General features: G+C 42.7%; 1 protein-coding gene across 1 annotated transcript in view; it reads left to right on the plus strand.

Annotated features, from left to right (window-relative positions):
• LOC122794162 (PR domain zinc finger protein 2-like) overlaps window positions 1–18,856 on the plus strand; it is a 472,904-nt gene that overhangs the window by 144,734 nt on the left and 309,314 nt on the right. Inside the window, exon 2 of the mRNA XM_044062361.1 lies at window positions 3,563–9,894. Coding sequence (XP_043918296.1) covers window positions 3,563–9,894 — 6,332 coding nt within the window. The remainder of the gene's footprint in view (window positions 1–3,562; window positions 9,895–18,856) is intronic.

The raw sequence follows: 18,856 nt of genomic DNA on the forward strand, positions 1-18,856 counted from the left end.
ACCCCCTTTTGGTCCAGGCAAAGTTGGTTCTCCCTTTTAATGAAATTGGCCGAGGGCAATTACTACAGATTTCCTCACAGACTGGATCTGTTCACACAGCATTAGGGGAGAATTGTATACCCCAACTTAGAGCAATTTCAACTGACCACCTGGATAATTCTGTTCCTAATACGTATTAGGCACTTGTTCCATGATGATGTGCAACAAGTATTTAAGGAGGCAAGAAAACTGCAACTAGAAAATCTTACATTTACAAGTGGAAGAGGTTTTCTAGATGATGCGTAGCCAGTAAGAGGTCCCAAAAGTATTTCAGCCCCTATGGTTTTGAAATATTTGTGTGAGCTACTTAGAGATGGTGTGTCATATGCTTCTATTAAAGTGCATCTTGCTGCCATCTCAGCTTGTGTATGGATCCCCTTCTTTCGTTTCTTTTTGTGGTCAAACAATTTATGAAGGGAGTGTTGCATTCAAGACCCCCTCAAAAGCAAATTCCTCCTCCTCCCTGGGATATTAACTTTGTTCTTGAAAAATTGGCCTTGCCTATTTTTGAACCTGCCTCTCAGGCTGTGATTTATGGTTCTTTACTTGGAAGATACTTCTAGTTGTTGCTCTGACATCTGCAAGGCAAGTGTTTTGATCTGCAAGCTCTCACGGTGAGCCAACCCTCTCTGATTTTTCACAAGGGCAGGGTTGTACTATGTACCAATCCATCATTCTTACCTAAAGTTGTTTCTGAATTTACCTTTAATTAAGCCATAAGTCTCCCAGTGGTCCTGATCCAAAAAACAAGGGAGAAAAGATTCTACATACCTTGGATGTGCAGAGGCAGTTCAGGTATGTCCTTGACCAGAACAAAGCCCATTAGGAATGCTGGACAGCTGTTTGCCTCCTATACAGGGGCTAAGAAAGGTCAACCAGTTTCTAAGTAAACTATTGCATGATGGTTGTACTCTGCTATTGCTTTTTGTTATTCCTACCATGGTAGATCTCTTCCAGACAAAGCTAAGCCTCACTTGAAAAGGGCCTTATCCTTTTCAATGGCATATTGGAAGGGGGGTGACTCTAGAAACAACAACCAGATCCTCTCTTCATACCATCACAACACACTACAATCTGGATTCTTTTTCAAGGTCCAAGGTAGCCTTTCTAAGGACAGTTCTTTAGAGGATCCTGGATCCCTTATCCTTCCACCTTCCCCGTAGGGTGAGCTTTGGGACCCATCCCTCCAAACTATTCTGTTGTTGAGAAGAGGTTTATATTTCTGATCAATTTGACTTGCAGATATGCAGTAAATCCATCAGTAATGAGTTGGAGGATGCCTTGTATGCCAGATTAAGGTCACCTCTTAGCAATCTGTAGGATACCTTGTATAGTGACAGGGCTTTGAGTCAGTCCGTGTAGGACATGTTTAGGCATTGTATCCTTTTAGTAAAGTATCTTTTGTGTTTCAAAACTCACTAAAGGATTTAGACAAAATATTACTGGGCTCCTAGGTTGAGAAAGCACTAGAATATTATATAGTGATACATTTGTGGTACAGATGAAATGTAATCATCCTGCTGCCTTCTCCAGTTCCATAGCTTTACAGATCCTGTAGAGCGAAATATGTGGATTTGTTATCCATTCTACCAGACAAAAGTATAGGTGATTATACAAAGTAAACTGGCTACTCAGAAGGAATTACTAATATGGCATTCTAGCTGATTCCGTACTAGTTAGCATTTCAGCTGTTGCCCTAATTGACAGGACTCCATCTGCCCTATGGAATGCTCTCTCTTTCAGATAAAGCATATCTGGGGACCTGAGTTCAGGATTAAGACAGTGTATTCTTGATGGATTAAATGCTGGTGTGAAATCACACAGTAGCATGTTAATTAGTAATGAGTATTATAGTCCTGTACCAGTTTGTATTGTGTATTTGTAGTTGTACATTTGTTAATCAGGTATAAGCCGCGGTGGTGCAGTGGTAGCATTGCCACCTCTCAGCAAGAGGTTCTCCCATTCGATTCTCGGCTGGAGCGCATTCTTCGTGGAGTTTGCATGTCCTCCCCACGTTCGAGTGGCATTCGAAAGATGAATGGGCGTGCCTTCGTTGAAGGTTGGGCATTGGGCTGGCACCTTAGCACCATAAAAATCTACTGCCAATCATTAGTGGACCGGAGTTCCACTGTGGCGACCCCTAACCGAGAAAAGCAGAAAGAAGACCAACATTTGTCAACCAGGTAAGCCCAGTGGACATCTCTTTTTATAGGCGATCTGAGAATATTGTCTTGAGTGTCTTGCTCAGAGTTGCGCAGCAGGCAAACTGAGAAGGAAGGAATCAACCCTTGTACCTTAGGTACAGGAAGGACATCATAAACAATTCAGAGCCTTAATTTTCTGTGCTGTCAGGGGATCATTAACCTAAAATCTGGATGATTTTTTTTACTTAGTTATTCAATTGGTAATTCATATTTATTGGATATATAGGTCATAGATCATTGGATTGTCACATGGAACCTCCTTCAAACTCCAGAAGGGTCCTGTGAACCCTCTTTAGATAATAATTAGTTTAGGCCTCTTTCTCCAAAAAGTTTGTGGTACAGAAGCAGGAAACAACCCCCACCTCCCAAGCACAAAGTGTGCAAATGCACTCACTTGAATTAGCCAAGGTTTGGCTTAGTACATTACTTTTTATTATTGATTTTCATCACGTACACTTATTCACTGGGTTGTCCTACACAAAATTAATACAGAGTAATGTAAGTATGCAACATTTTCATACTTGCTTGGACCTCCTTAGGGAGGTTGGTCTCATTTATGAACTGCTTATAAAGGCGATTATAACTTGATACACAAGTGCTTCACTTTCCTTTGACTTAGGTAATAGTTAAGGAAGTTTCCTTGAACCAATTGATGTGCCTGGCTGTCAGAAGAATAAAGTGCAATGTATGTTATGGTGGTACATGTTAACATACTTCGTTAAAGAACTGATTAGGCAGGTGTAAGTGATCCATGTCTGCTGTAAACAGTTGTGTATATATTTTTGCACATAATGAAGTCATCATGGTTCTCAGAAGTAGCTGAACTGTTATACAGATTATAGATGAAAAAGTGAATCGTAGTAGACCAGAACAGTAGGGTAAGGAAGGTAAAGACTAAATTACTGACTGCGCAACTTGCACATTCAAAGTACTGTATGTGCTTTCGCTTGCACTGCTTTTACTTATGAAGTACATGATGACCTGTCTCCCTGTGTGTGTGTGTGTGTGTGTGTGTGTGTGTGTGTGTGTGTGTGTGTGTGTGTGTGTGTCTATGCACGTGTGCATGTGTTCTGCAGCATCTCTTTTATAGTGTCTTATTCTTATAAGGCGAAGGGCTTGAGTGTATGTTTAATACCATGGCCTGCTGTAAGGCTAGTTTTTGTCCAGGTATAATATTTAGAAGTTGGAAACTGAAGGTTCTTGACCTTTATTTACTCTGGCTTTATGCCTAGCAAGAAAAGTAAGTAAGTTGTTTTTTATTGTTGGCTACATAATGAGGATTGTAATGCTATCCAATTCTGTTTGGTATTATGTTACAGGTCTGACTGAACAAGATGATAAATGCTCCGTTTCTTCAGTCCTTTCAGCGGAGGATGCAACTGCTGTTCAAGATATGCTAAACCAAGATGTGCTTACTAACATAAGTCCCACCTCAATCTGCACTTTACAGATGGCAAATAATGAGAAGTCTGAGATGGCAGAAAAGAAGATTGATGAAGCAGAAAATGTTAATTCAGTCCCTGTGTTCCATCCAGAAAAATGTCTTGAAAGGAGTCCATCAACAAGATATGAAGAAAGCCCCCTGGCTTCAAATAGTGAAGAGGTTGCAACGTCAACTTCTGAAGAGAGTCCTGTTTCTGAATGCTCACCAAAGAAGAAACTGGTTACAAAACTCCCTAAAGTAAAAGGGGAGATGAGCGGTGACATACCAGCATACTTCATGTATCCTTGTCAACATTGTGAGAGGAGGTTTACAACAAAACAAGGCCTTGAACGTCATTTGCATATTCATGTGTCCAGTACTACCCATACATTTAAGTGCAGGTACTGCGGCAAAGCCTTTGGTACACAGATTAACCGGAGAAGGCATGAGCGTCATGAAGCCGGGCCAAAAAAAAAGCCATCTGTAGCCTCTGCTTCAGTTTCACCACAGCTAGAAGACAGCGGTGTTGACACAATAACCGGTGATGAGGTTAGAACTGCAGTGCCAGATGGTTTTCATTCTGTTGATTTACAAGACTGCAAGATGGTGGATTCAGAGCAAGAGGTTCAAGATTACATGGATGATGGTGAGGAACCAAGAGAGCAGCATTCTTGCAAGTATTGCAGGAAAGTTTTTGGTACTCACACTAATATGCGTAGGCATCAGCGCAGAGTCCATGAGCGGCACTTACTTTCAAAAGTTATGAGGCAGAATAGTTACCTTCTTGATGAGTCACATGTAAAAACAGAGCAAACTGCTCAAGCACAACCTGTGTATGTAACCGAGTCCGAAGAGGGTGATACAGATGATGTGTATATTATGGGTATTTCAAGCAATATTTCTGAAAATCTGAACTACTATATTGACGGTAGAATTCAGTCAAACAGTAACACTAGTAACTGTGATGTAATAGAGTTAGATGCTAACACAGCAGAACTGTATGGCCTAAATTCCATGATCAGCTGCGTAACACATGAGCCTTCTCAGAATCCAGTAACTGTACTGTCATGTAACACTGACAGTCTTCTCAAGGAGACTTCTGATTCTGGACATGTGGAACCCAAGAAGAGGAGGACTACCAGCCCACTACTTGTGGCCAAGATAAAGACAGAAGTAGATGCTGAACCTATAACACCATTGTCTTCTTTAAGCAGCCCTTCCCTTCATTCTCCAGCAAGTGAAAATTTGTCCTTTCACAAAGAAAAGGTAGTTTACTCTTCTTCAAAACTTAAACAACTTCTTCAGGCTCAAGAGAGTAAACGAGCAATTCCAGCGGTATTCAGTGAAGTTCCAAAATTGGGACCTTCTGTAACCCCATCAGGTTTATCAACTACATGTGGAAGATTTAAAAGGAGAACTAGTTCACCTCCCACTTCTCCTCAGCACAGTCCTGCACTTAAAGATTTTAGTAGGCAACATGACACAAAACCAGTATGGAATGAAGGCCTACTTAGTATCAGTATGCAAAAAGCTGAAGGCATTTGTAGTTCACCTCCCTGGACTTTTCCTTGCAAGGAAGAACATGAATCCTCAAGTCCTTTGGGTCCTGAAGATTATAAAATTACTTCCAAAGAATGGACATCAAATCAGTCTTTAAACATTGTTTGTAACCAACAACCCCTTGACCTGTCTAATGGGCCCAAGCAAGGGGCAGATGGATATAACAAGTCCCAGGATTGGGAGGTTGTGTTAGATCTAAGTGTTCATAAAAAAACATTCAGTGAACTGGATGTTAAAGAGAACAAGGGGAGTTGTACTGTTCAGCCTTCTTGTAGTGGTATTAGAAAAAGAAAGCCAACTACATGCATGCTACAGAAAGTACTTCTGAACGAATATAATGGGATGGCTGTATCTCTGGCAGATAGTCCAGGCTCATCTGATGTTACTGAGTATCATATGTCTCCTTTAACTGTGTTTTGTGAGCACACTTCTGTGCAGCCTACACCAGCTTCTTCTTCAGCTCTTTCTACACAGTCTCTCCAGTCTGAACTAATTTCCTCAGCACCTCTGTGTTCACAGTATATGCAGTCTGTACCAGTTTCTTCAGTGACTGTCTCTACACAGTCTTTGCAGTCTGTTCCAGTTTCTTCAGCAACTGTCTCTACAGAGTCTTTGGAATCCGTTCCAGTTTCTTCTGCAACTGTCTCTACAGAGTCTTTACAGTCTGTACCACTTTCGTCAGCATCTGTCTCTACACAGTCTTTGCAATCTGTACCAGTATTTTCAGTGACTGTTTCTACGCAGTCTGTACAGCCTGCATTTGCTTCTTCTACACAGTCTGTACCTGTTATTTCTTTGCAAAATCCTGTTGAACCTGTAACAATTTCTTCCACAACTGACTCTACACAGCCTACCTCTGCTTCTTCTCTGCCTTCGTCAGTAAATTCCCCCGCTGACTCCTGTGATCCAGCACCTGTACAACCCTCATCTATGTCTTGTGCACCTGTCACAGTACAGCCCATGCCAGTTACTTTGATATCTCCTCTTACAGAGACTAGGCCTGCCTCCCTGCATACTGTAGCTGTTTCTTCACCTGTTTCTGCTATACGTCTTCCCTCTCCTGTACATGGAGTACCTCTGGATTGTGTACCTGCCCTCCTGCAGCCTATATCTGTTACATGTACCACTGCATCTGCACAGTCTGTACATGTTCCATATTTTTCTGCATTTATGCAGACAGCACATCTTGCATCCACCCCTACTTCCAAATCTGACTTACAACCTACTACTGTGTCATGTATCCCTGTTGCACAACCAGAACCTGTTCCCTGTGCTTCTGAGTCTATATTGGCTTCATCTGTCACATGCGAGTCAGATTCTGAATACGATGCACCTGTTTCTTCTATGTCTGCTCTTAGACAGACTGCTGTTTCTTTTGTACAGCCTCTTGCCTGTGTGCCTGTTATTCAGCCTGCATCAGTTACTTGTTCACCTGCAGCTCTACAGACCTTTCCTGTTCCTTTTGTTCCTGCTTCTGTGCAGCCTGCAACTGTTCCTTCTGTACCTACTGTTGTACAAACATCATCATCTACACATTTGACAGATACAGCATGTGATCCAGTTCCCTCACAGCCAACAACTGTTTCTAGCATACCTGGAGCAGAACACCCAACACCTGCCACAGTAGCTGGTTCTGTGCAACCTATAGCAATTTCTTATGTACCTTTAACAGAACAGTACCAACCTACTTCTTCTGCACCTTCCTCACTGCAGCCACTTGCTTTAACCTGTGCACCTCTTTCTCCTCCTACAACTATTGGTTCTGCACCTGCTTCTGTCCAGTCCCTACCTGATTCTTGCAAATCTTCCTCTATACAGTCATCCCCTATCACTGTAGAAACTTCAGCTGCTTATATTGCACCTACTGCTATGCAGACCTTACCAATTTCTTGTCCAGTTATTTCTTCTCAACAGTTAACTGATACTAGCATGTCTTATCCAGAACAGGCACGGTCTTCTCCTGTACCCTCTGAAACTACCCTACTTACACCTGCTGAGGCACTGCCTGTGCCTTCTCCTGTCTGCTTACTACCTATTTCCTGCACACCTACTCCTGAATGTGGTAAAGTTGCTTCTTCACAGTCTGCACCATCTGTTGTGCAGCCGTCACTTGATTCTTCAGTACCTGTTCATTTGCAGGCTACACCAGCATCATATGAATCTGTGATTCCTGACACATGTGAATCTGCTGCTATCCGAACCCTCCCTGTTGCCTGTGTAAATGCATCTGTCCAGACTGTGTCTACTGCCTGTGTAAATGACCTAGATGATCCTGGAGATGTTTCTTGTTTGAGTGTTGCAATCCTGCCTACTTCTGTTTCTTATGCAAGTACCCCTGCCCATGCTGCACCAATTTTACATTTACCTGCTGTGGAACAGTCTACACCTGATCCCATGTCATCTGCTTCTTGCGTGCCTACTTCAGCTGAGCTTCTGTCTCCTTCCTCTGTCTCTGTCTCTGATGTTGACTCATCTTCTCTTTGTTACTGGACATCTGCGGTGCTGCAAGACCATACATTTTCCTTGGCTCAGCCACCCCCAGTTCTTACACCAGCAGCACTTAATTTGCCTCCCACATGTCTGCCTTTTCTAGCCATCAGTACAACCCCTCCTCTTTTATCTAGTGCCCCATCAACACCAGTATCGTCTGCTAGCATCACTTCCACTTCTTCTGCTTCTACATCCTCATCACCTTCACCAGGCTCTAATGAAGTTACACAGTCCTCCCTTCCAGTTTTGTCACCAACAGTATCTCGTTCTCCATCATTGCCTGATTCTCCACATGGCTCTTGTCCCTCTCCTGATCCCCCAGTGCTTTCATCTTCACAGTCACCACTGTCTGAGGTAAGGTCTGGCTCCTCCTCCTCATCCTCTTCTCCACCACCTGTTACTTCAGAAAGTCTGCCAGAGCATGCAACTTTAAAAAAGGAGGAAGAGGAGGAGGAAGAGATGAAACAACAGATAAAATGCAATGAAAAATTTCAAGATATAGAAGAGAAGCCTTCCATACAAGACAAATTTAATAAAACCTTCACATGTAATGTCTGTGATGATGAGTTTCACTCTGTTAAGGATCTTGTTATGCATTCATTAGTTCATTCAGAAGAATGGCCTTTTAAGTGCGAGTTTTGTGTTCAGCTTTTTAAAGATGTTGTAGGATTGGCAGATCATCGCTCATCACTGCATGGAGTTGGAAAGATTTTTGTATGTTCACTGTGTAAAAAAGAATTTGCTTTCTTCTGTAATCTTCAGCAACATCAGCGAGACCTGCACCCAGACCATGACTGCACCCATTATGAACTTGATAATGGGACATTAAGGCCTCAAAACTACACAGATGCTGGTAAGATTGGTTCTGCTAATAGTCTTCCAGATGGATCAGCAACTCCTCCTCAGGAAGATGATGAGGATTTCACAGACTCGTCTGAAGAGCTCTACACTACCATAAAAATAATAGCTTCTGGGGCAAAGACAAAAGAACCTGATGTCCGTCTGGGGATTTATCAACATTATCCCAGTTTTAAACCTCCTCCTTTTCAGTATCATAACCGCAATCCCTTGGGTATTGGCATTACTGCTACAAATTTTACTACTAATAATATTCCTCAGACATTTAGCACAGCCATTCGTTGTACAAAGTGTGGGAAGAGCTTTGACAACATGCCTGATTTACATAAGCACATACTGGTATGTGCTTCTGCTAGTGACAAAAAGAGATACACTCCTAAGAAGAGTCCAGTGCCATTAAAGCAGGTTGTGCTGCCCAAAAATGGAGTAGTTGTTCTAGACAGCCCTGAGCCGAATGTTGTAAGACGAATGATTCAACCAAAGCAACTTAACCCTGCTAAGGAAGTCACCAGAATATCTGTAAACAAGATGAAATTCACTGTGTTTAAAAAGAAAATTCAGCTGGTGCAGAAAGCCATTTCACAAAAAAACAAGACTGCATTAAAACAGAAAGCAGATCTAAAAAGCAAGCCATCTGATTCAGATGGGCATATCTGCCCTTATTGTAATCGCAAGTTTACATACGTACGAAGTTTGAACAAACATGCATCTTACAGCTGTCCAAAAAAGCCACCTTCTCCTCCCAGAAAGCACTCCCCTCAGCTAGTAAAGAAAAATGTGAGCTCCTCATCTTCTCCAAGTAGTGACAAGAGCAGTATTCAACGCAGAAAAACAGCAGATGCAGAAATAAAACTACAGGGTGCACCAAGTCATTTAGGAAAGACACGGGCACGAAACTCAGGATCTGCAAAAGCACAACTGGCAACTTTTTTCCAGAAATCCCATCAGAAATTTAAACCTTTACCTCAGGTTAAATCCAAGAAGCCAGTTGCTTCCCCTTCTACAGTAAAGCACTTAAGTCCCACAAGAATACCTAAAATTACACTGCCGGAAGGGAAAAAAATTAGAATAGAAAGCAAAAGCGAGCCTTCTCAAGACTTGAGTAAAATTTCTCAGAGGACACGTCTTCGAGTTAAGGGAAGTGCAGCTTTCTTACAGAAAAAAACAGTTGTCATAAAAAAGAAAGGACCAGAGAAGTACACTGTAAAACTTAGAAGCCGTAGACCTGTCACTCGAAGCTTGCGGCCTGGTACAAATATGGACACAAATGAATTTAAGGGTGAAGATGCAGAAAGGAGGAAAGAATCTAAAAGTCATCAGGTAAAGAACCTTCAATAAAATGTAATGTTTGATATGTTGTGAAAGATTTTATTTTATTTGTTAATTGCTAACTGTGTACGTGAACTGGCCTTGAGATCTTTATCAGCCCTGGCCTAGTGACAAATATAACTTGTACAATTTGCATGCCTGAGATATAACTTGATGCTAGCATAGAATGTTCACTATTGTGCATACATTATATCCAGATGTTTGTAACACAAAATATTAGCAAAATGTCATTGGCAGTTACAGATCCAGTGACTGTGAGATATCGTAATGCCAATAAAATCAAATGTGCTGCTACAGTTTCCAGTAAGCTGGATAGGGTTTGTGAATGTCCATAACAGCAAATCAAAGCAGATATGATCCTGCCCATATTCAGAATAAGCTGGAAGTATTTTGTGTATGGCCATGACAGCAAAATGCAGAGAATGGTGCCTTGTTCAGTTCTAGAAGGTAGGGCATGTTAGTGTATGTACAATAGGAAAACGTGCAGAAGTAGTTGTTTACAGCTATGTGAGGAGGGTATGTGAGCTATGTGTATTCTAGAAAAAGGTATGATTGGCAAACTTTTAACCTAGAATGGTTTGTAGCAGAGCGAGGTCATGGTCAAATGGGGCTGTAGGCAGGGTAATGGATCATGCCACCCCCCAACAGCCCCCAGCCATTTCATTGTCCCATTACTTAGCTATTTCTCCCCAGTTACCATAAACCCTGTTCAAACCTTTCAGTGCACATATTATTGTATTCTTTACTTCTACAATGGATAGCCATTTGCTAAACACCCTGTACAGTCTTACAATGACAACAGACTTGCATGAAAAGTAAACTTCTCTGCCCTTGAAACTCACTTTCATTGAAATGGTACTGAAACCTGCATTAAAAGAAAATGCATATGGCCAATGGCCGATTGTTTGCCTTTCTGCTGTTTACAAACCATAGGCTCCTTGCACACATTTTTAGGACCATGCATAGATTCATGTGTTCTTTGGTTCACCTTCCTGATTGTATTAAATTAATTATATTCAAGTAATCTCCGTGGTATCCCCGAAGTCTCAAAACAACCCACTAAAGTGTAGTGGGTCTAAAAACAAAACAGTGTAAGAAACTTCTCTGTGTGGAAGATTTTCAGTCCATATATTTCTAGTTAATCACTGTATATTAATCAGATCAGACAATAGTAGTAGAAGTAGCGAACAGAAACTCATCAAGTCAAAACGTAATAAAAGAAATAATAGAAAATATATAATTCTATAGCATTACTAAGTATTCAAAAGTAATCCAAGTGAGGCAGGCAGTTTCCAGTCAAAAATCCTTTATTAAGTATACAGACAAGCGATCCAAGTAAAACAAAAACAGAGTAATAATTTCCTCACAAGCTTTCTATCCCATGCCTGATAAAAAGTATATATATATTTAGAAAGCTTGTGAGGAAATTAATTATATTCCTTGTATAATACAGCACCACTTGTTAGAATGTGTTTTAAATTTGCAGTTTTGAACATTTTCCAGTAAGCAATGAAACAAAATGTATGAACCAATAATGACAAACTACCCATTTCCAAACATTTCAACCATAAATGGCTTATAAAAACGATAAATCTTTTGTCATTACAATCCACTAATATCAGTCAATATGTACAATGTCTGCAGAAGTCTGTCATCTGAATAATTCCTCATTAAAGAGATTGTAACTATTGAAGTGGTTTGAAGTGGTTGCTACGTGGCAAACAACTTTACATTTCAGTGTTTCATCTGCAAATTCAGTGCCTGCTGCCCTCGATGAATTAATTGCCTATGTTTACATAAAAAAATGGTAAGCTGGTAATATTACAGTAGGGAATTGATGGTAAACCAACAAGTTCATAGTTACTAGGCATCTCAGCCAAATGGGGAGACACTCAGGAGTGCATTACCCCCACCCCCTTAAAGTGCACCATAGTATCTGCAATCCATTAGCGGACCGGAGTTCCGCTGTGGCGACCCCTAACTGGGAAAAGCCGAAAGACACGACAACAACATTTAAATGGTGCAGGAGTAGAACCCATAGTCTTCTGCTCCAAAGGGAAGTATGCAATCTGTTGTGCTACTAACACTGCTTTCAGATTTTATAGCCCAAACACTGACTGCCATTTGCTAAACAAAACAGTTGCACATTGAAAATAGAATTAAGAGTGAGCAACAGTAAAACTTCACTTCCCTTGAAACTCACAATTAATTTAGCAGTCGAGTAGTTGGTGTAGAGCAGGGGTGTCCAACCTTTTGGCTTGCCAGGGACACATAGAGTGAACAGAAATTGTCTTGGGACCGCATATAAAATATATTATATAGATGTTCATCGTGTTACACTGCTGCAGTCATTACACTTGGGTTATCCTGCCATCAGGCAGTTCCCCAGTCGGCCTGAGTTCCAAAGTCTTGGTCCAGCGTCGGTTGCTGTCACCTCCTCCCTGACGTCAGTGCGACAGGGGTATATAAGATGCAGCCGACACCATTGTCTTCAGTCTTTCTTGCCGTGCGGTGCCCGAAGCAGAAGCAGTTCGCAAGTGCCGGTCGGCCGACTCCTGAGATTTTCATTCTGAATCCAGAACCGAAGTCTTCTAAAAAAGCTAAGTACCCCGTTGGGGAAATTTTTCTTGCCTCAGACCGATATCAGTAAAAGTTAATAACTGTATTTCTTGTGGAAAGCAAACACCTCATAAGGATTTCCACTCCTATTGTATTCCATGCCTAGGCCCTGACCACGACATCACTGGTTGTCGGTTTTGTGCTAGGTTTAACAAGTGCACTATTAAACGTTGGTTTGATTTTGCCCGACATTATTTTGGCAGAAAATTCAATTACACCATGCTGTCGGAACTTCCGACGACCGCAATGCATAAAAACTGCAAGGACAAGGACAGGCATCCGAGGCCCAAAACTGACGACGAGGCTCTTCTAGGCCGGTCGCCGGTTTTCAGCGAGGCGCCTGCGCAGCCCCTGACGACCGCTTCCACAGAATCACAGACCACCTCTGACTCCCACGTGGAGCTGGCTGGGCCTACGGATGCACTAGGTTTTCAGCTTTCCGATCCTAACCCCACAGAGGGAACTGAAGTAGCTGAGCAATCCACAGCTACAGAGGGTGTTTTCAGACCTACCCAGCTAACCATTAAACCCCCTGCTAAGTCTAAGCCCCCCTTAAAAGCAAAGAAACAGACACAACTCTCTCCAGGACAGGCTTCCATGCCTAAGAAACAAATGCTAAAAATGGCCGAGGACCTAATCTCACTGATCAGGGGGTCCCATCCCCCTCCTGATAAAAGGCCCAGACAGGATGCAGACTTTGAATCTTCCGATCAGGTGTCCATTTCCTCAGACTCTTTCTCGGACTTAGGATATTCTTTACCCCCTTATAAGGATTCTGATGCTGAGGAATCAATTCCATCAGCCTCTCCGCCTGAGGATTACTCATATGGGGAGACCTTGCATACCATGAGGGAACACTTCCATTGGGAAGGCCAGGATTACTCAGAATCCAAGAAGGCTCAGAGACTTCCTTTTATTGCCTCAACACAGACTCCTTGCTATCCCGCCAGTTTTAGATATTGTGGATGATGTGTACTCTGAATCCTGTTTAAACCCTGACTCCTTACCCCCAGCCCCAGTTAAACCTGATAGATATTACAGAGTCCCTGACTCTCACAAATTTCTGTACAAAAGCCCTGTTGCTGACCCTGAACCTATTTCTCAGGGACCTAAAGGGATTAAGGCCTCATCAGCAAAAAACCCAGTTCCCTCTGACAGAGATTCCAGAGCATTAGACAGATGGGGAAAAAGGTATATACGTCTGCAACTTTAGCAATGAGAGCCTTGAATTGCCAGTTTCACATGCTAAAATATCAGCAATTTTTGATGTCTCAGTTGAAACAAAAGATGCTTCCAGATTCAGATCCTCCTAATTTTAAAGAAATGCAGGATTTATTGCATGCAGCTGAACAAGTGGGAAAACATACTTTGCAATGTGGGTTTGATTCCTTAGAGGCCTCCTGTAGAGCAGCAGTTACAGGCTCTGTCATTAGAAGGCATGCTTGGTTAAAAGAACATACGTTACCAGATCATGTTAAGGTCAAATTATTGGATGCACCTTTACAGCGGGATGTGCTGTTTGGAGTTAAGGCAGAGGAGGTATTAAAGAAGATAGAGGATAAGGCAAAATCTATGCAAACAGTGAAAGATTTCTTACAGGTTCAGCCTCCTCGTTTTAGCAGAAATTGGCCAACAAAGAATTGGTCCTTTCCAGTCACAGATGGACCTCAAAGGGGCAGATACAGACGTCCAAGAGGTAGAGGTCAAGCACAAGGATCTTACAGGCCTCGACAATGGGGTACACCAGGCCAGAAAGAAGGGGAAGACAGGCCTCAACCTTATAAAAAGCAGCCTCAATGACTTTCCACTGCAGCTGCCAAACAGCTCTCTCTTGGCAGCCCCCTTAGGAGGAAAACTGGCATTTTTCTATCACAACTGGCATTGCATCACCAAAGACAAATGGGTTCTCAACATTGTATCTCAAGGTTACAGGTTCCACTTTCACACTCTGCCAAGGTTAAAAGGAATGCCAAATCTGCCATCAAATCAATGGGCAGAGGCTCAAATACAAATTACAGCACTCATGGACATGAAAGCTATTCAAAAGATACCACCACAGGAACAAGAACAAGGATTTTACTCGAGACTCTTTCTGGTTCCCAGAAAGGACAAAGCCTGGAGACCCATTCTGGACCTTTCTTCACTAAACACTTACCTGGATGTTCTGAAATTCAAGATGTTGACACTACAGCAGCTTCTTCCCATGCTGGGCAAGAAAGCTTGGCTTGTGACTTTGGAGCTCAAAGAAGCATACCTGCATGTCCCTATCAGACAAAACTGCAGAAGATCCCTCAGATTTCTAGCTGGGTCAATGCACTATCAATTCTCTGCACTGCCCTTTGGCTTATCTACTGCGCCCAGGGTCTTCACAAAGTGCCTGGCACCAGTAATTGCATTTTGCAGGCAAAAAGGAATTCAAATTTACCCATACCTGGATGACTGCCTGATTCAAGCAGAGAGCAAGGACATTCTATTAAAGCATCTGGCGTGCATAAAAAAGTTAAGTTGCCTGGGGTACATAATAAATGAAAATAAATCAAAACTAGTGCCCTCACAACAGATAATATTCCTGGGTGCCAGCTTGAACACAACGGCCCAGATGGCTTATCTCACACCAGACAAGCAAGGACAACTGACTCAATATATTCATTTAATGGCAACAAAGACCCAACTCCCTGCAAGACAAATTCTACAGGCCTTGGGCTACGTGGCATCTTGCATACTACTAATTCCATATGCCAGGCTGCATATGAGGAAACTACAATGGTACCTAAAGAGTGTATGGTCTCAAATCTGTCAAAGTTTGGAAACATTGTAAATGGATTATCTGATGAAGTTTAAAACTTTTTAAACGAAAGCGCTTATGGTTTATCGTTCGTGTATGTGAAGTATTGAATTGCCTATTTTAAGTTTGTTTAGTTACAAGTGCGTTGTTTCAAATAAAATAATTTACGTTTTATATCCGGCTGGTGGCTTTTCGCTTTCTCTATTTTTTAAAGTTTGGAAACAGTTATACCACTAATTCCTTGCCTACAGCAGGAGTTTCGATGGTGGGCACAAGCTTGTCACTTCAACAAGGGACAGCCTTTCACTCAACCCACAGCCAGGCAAACACTGACAACAGATGCATCGAATTACGCCTGGGGAGCACACATGGCAGGAAAATGTATCCAGGGCGAGTGGCCCACAGAGCAAAGACATCTCCACATCAATCAAAAAAGAGATGCTAGCTGTACAAAATGCTATTATAGCTTTCAAGGACCTGCTGCATCCAGGACAATTACTACTAAAGACAGACAACACCACAGTTATGTGGTACATAAACAAGCAAGGGGGCACACATTCCTACCCCCTCTGCAGACAAGCCATGACCTTGTGGAACACAGCCCTAAACTACCAAGTTCATCTGCAAACACAATCACAGACGACCTAAGCAGAAACATCATGGACCCCCACGAATGGGAATTGAACCCACAAATATTCAGAATGATAACACAAAAATGGTGGAGCCCGGACATACATCTGTTTGCTTCCCCAATGAACTGCCAATTACAGAAATTCTGCACAAGGAGCTACCATCCACAAGCATGGATAGTGGATGTCCTCTCATTCAGCTGGAAAAAATTACAAGTATATGCTTTCCCTCCTTTACCTCTCCTTCCAAAGGTGCTCATAAAAGCCAGGCAGGAAGAGCCAAAGATGATCCTGATTGCACCAGACTGGCCACGCCAGCACTGGTACCCAATCTTAAAGAACTTAGCACAAGAACCACCCTGGAGTTTGCCTCAAATCCCACAGTTGCTGACACAGCACAACAATCAGAAACTTCACAGCCAGCTAAAGACCTTAAATCTAGCTGCATGGAAAATTCCTTAGTCAAGCAAGCAATGCCTCTTTCCAAAGCTGTTATGGATGTCATTCTGGAGGCCAGAAGGCCTAGCACCAGGAAAGCATACTCTGATAAATGGAAGAGATTCTGTGCCTGGAACCAAACACACAGCCTTGACCCTCTTGTCCCAAACATTCCTCAGATACTTCAATACTTAACTGAGATGCTGGACAAGGGCCTCTCCTTTTCATCCATCAAGATCCACACCTCAGCTATTTCTGCTCATTATAACACGGATCCATCTATTTTTTCTAATCCTTTGCTCAAACAGTACCTCAGAGGGGCTAAAAACATAAGACCGCCCCGTAGAGCACCTACACCAACTTGGGACCTTAACTTTGTTTTGGAAAAATTAACTTTACTTCCTTTTGAGCCAGCTAACACAGCAGAATTAAAATGCATCTCTTGGAAAACTGCTCTGCTACTGGCAATAACATCAGCACGAAGAGTTTCAGAATTACAGGCACTAATGGCAGTGGAACCTTTCCTCATCTTCCACCAGGACAGGGTGTCTTTAAGAACCAACCCTATGTTTATGCCAAAGGTGGTATCAAGTGTGGCTCTAAACCAAACTATTCACTTGCCAACTTTTTATCCAAAACCACAGAACAAAGGGGAGAGACTACTACATTCTTTGGACATTCACAGACAGTTACGCTTCTACTTGGACAAAACCAAAGCTTTCAGAAAATCTGAGCAATTATTGGCAGCATACGCTGCAGGAGCACAGGAAAAAGCCATTTCAAAGCAGACTATTTCAAAAATGGATAGGACACTGTATATGTTTCTGCTATACCCACCATGGGAAACCTGTACCTAGCAGCATTAGATCTCACTCCACCAGGGCAACAGCCACTTCAACTGCCTACCTCAGAGGAGTACCTACCAAGGATATTTTGGAAGCAGCAACATGGAGATGTTCATCGTGTTACACTGCTGCAGTCATCACACTTGGGTTATCCTGCCGTCAGGCAGTCCCGCAGTTGGCCAGAGTTCCGAAGTCTTGGTCCGGCGTCGGTTGCTGTCGCTTCTTCCCTGCCGTCAGTGCGCCAGGGGTATATAATATGCATCCGATGCCATTTTCTCCAGTCTTTCTTGCCTCGCGGTGCCCAAAGCAGACGCAGTTCGCAAGTGCCGGTCGGCCGACTCCTGAGATTTTCAAAGTCGAATTTCAGATCCGTAGTCTTCAATAAAGCTAAGTACCCCGTTGGGGAAACCTTTTTCTCACCTCAGACCGATGTCAGAAAAAGTTAATAATTGTATTTCTTGTGGGAAGCAAATACCTCATAAGGACTTCCACTCTTACTGTATTCCATGCCTAGGCCCTGATCTCGACGTCACTAGTTGTCGGTTTTGTGCTAGATTCAACAAACGCACTATAAAAAGACGTTTTGATTTTGCTTTACACTACTTTGGCCAAAGGTTCAATTATACCATACCGTCGGATCAGCCGACGACCTCAATACTGAAAAAACGCAAAGACAAGGATAAAGACAGGCATCCGAGGTCCACAACCGACTAAACCTCTTCTAGGCCAGTCGCCGGTTCTCAGTGAGGTGCTTTTGCAGCCCCTGACACCCGCTACCTCAGAGCCACAGGCCGCTTCCGACTCCCACGTGGAGACATCTAGACCTCTGGAAACTCAAGGTATTGGGCCTATGGAAACTAATCCCTCAGATGGGTCCAGAGCCGCTGAGCAGGCACCGGCTTCTGAGGGTGTTTTCAGACCTTTACAACTTACCATTAAAACAACAGCCAAGACAAAGGTACCATTAAAGACAAAGAAACAAGTACAGCATTCTCCTGGACAGTCCTCCATGCCTAAGAAACAGATGCTTAAAATGGCCGAAGACCTCATTACTCTAATCAGGGGTTCCCATCCCCCTCCTGAGAAAAGGCCTAGGCAGGATACAGACTATGACTCCTCTGATCAGGTTTCCATTTCCTCCCTGATTCCTCTTCAGACCAGGGATACTCTTTACCCCCCTATGAGGACTCTGATGCTGAGGAATCTATCCCTTCAGCCTCTCATCCTGAGGATTATTTTTTTGGGGAAACTTTACATACCATGAGGGAACATTTCCATTGGGAAAGTCAGGATTACTCAGAATCCAAGAAAAGGCTCCATGATTTCCTCTTATTGCCTCAGCACAGGCCCCTAGCTATTCCGCCTGTGCTAGACATTGTGAATGATGTGTTCTCTGAATCCAGCTGATCTCCTGACTCTCTGCCCCCTGCTCCAGCCAAGCCAGATAGGTATTATAGAGTCCCTGACTCTTACAAGTTTCTTTACAAAAACCCTTCTGCTGATCCAGAAACTATTTACCAGGGTCCAAAAGGGGTTAAGGCTTCCATTGCAAAAAATCCAGTACCCTCTGACAGAGATTCCAGAGCTTTGGATAGATGGGGGAAAAAAGTATACATGTCTGCAACTTTAGCAATAAG

Source organism: Protopterus annectens, chromosome 2.part1 (genome assembly GCF_019279795.1).
Source record: "Protopterus annectens isolate FY-2018-M chromosome 2.part1, PAN1.0, whole genome shotgun sequence".
NCBI lineage: Eukaryota > Metazoa > Chordata > Ceratodontiformes > Protopteridae > Protopterus > Protopterus annectens.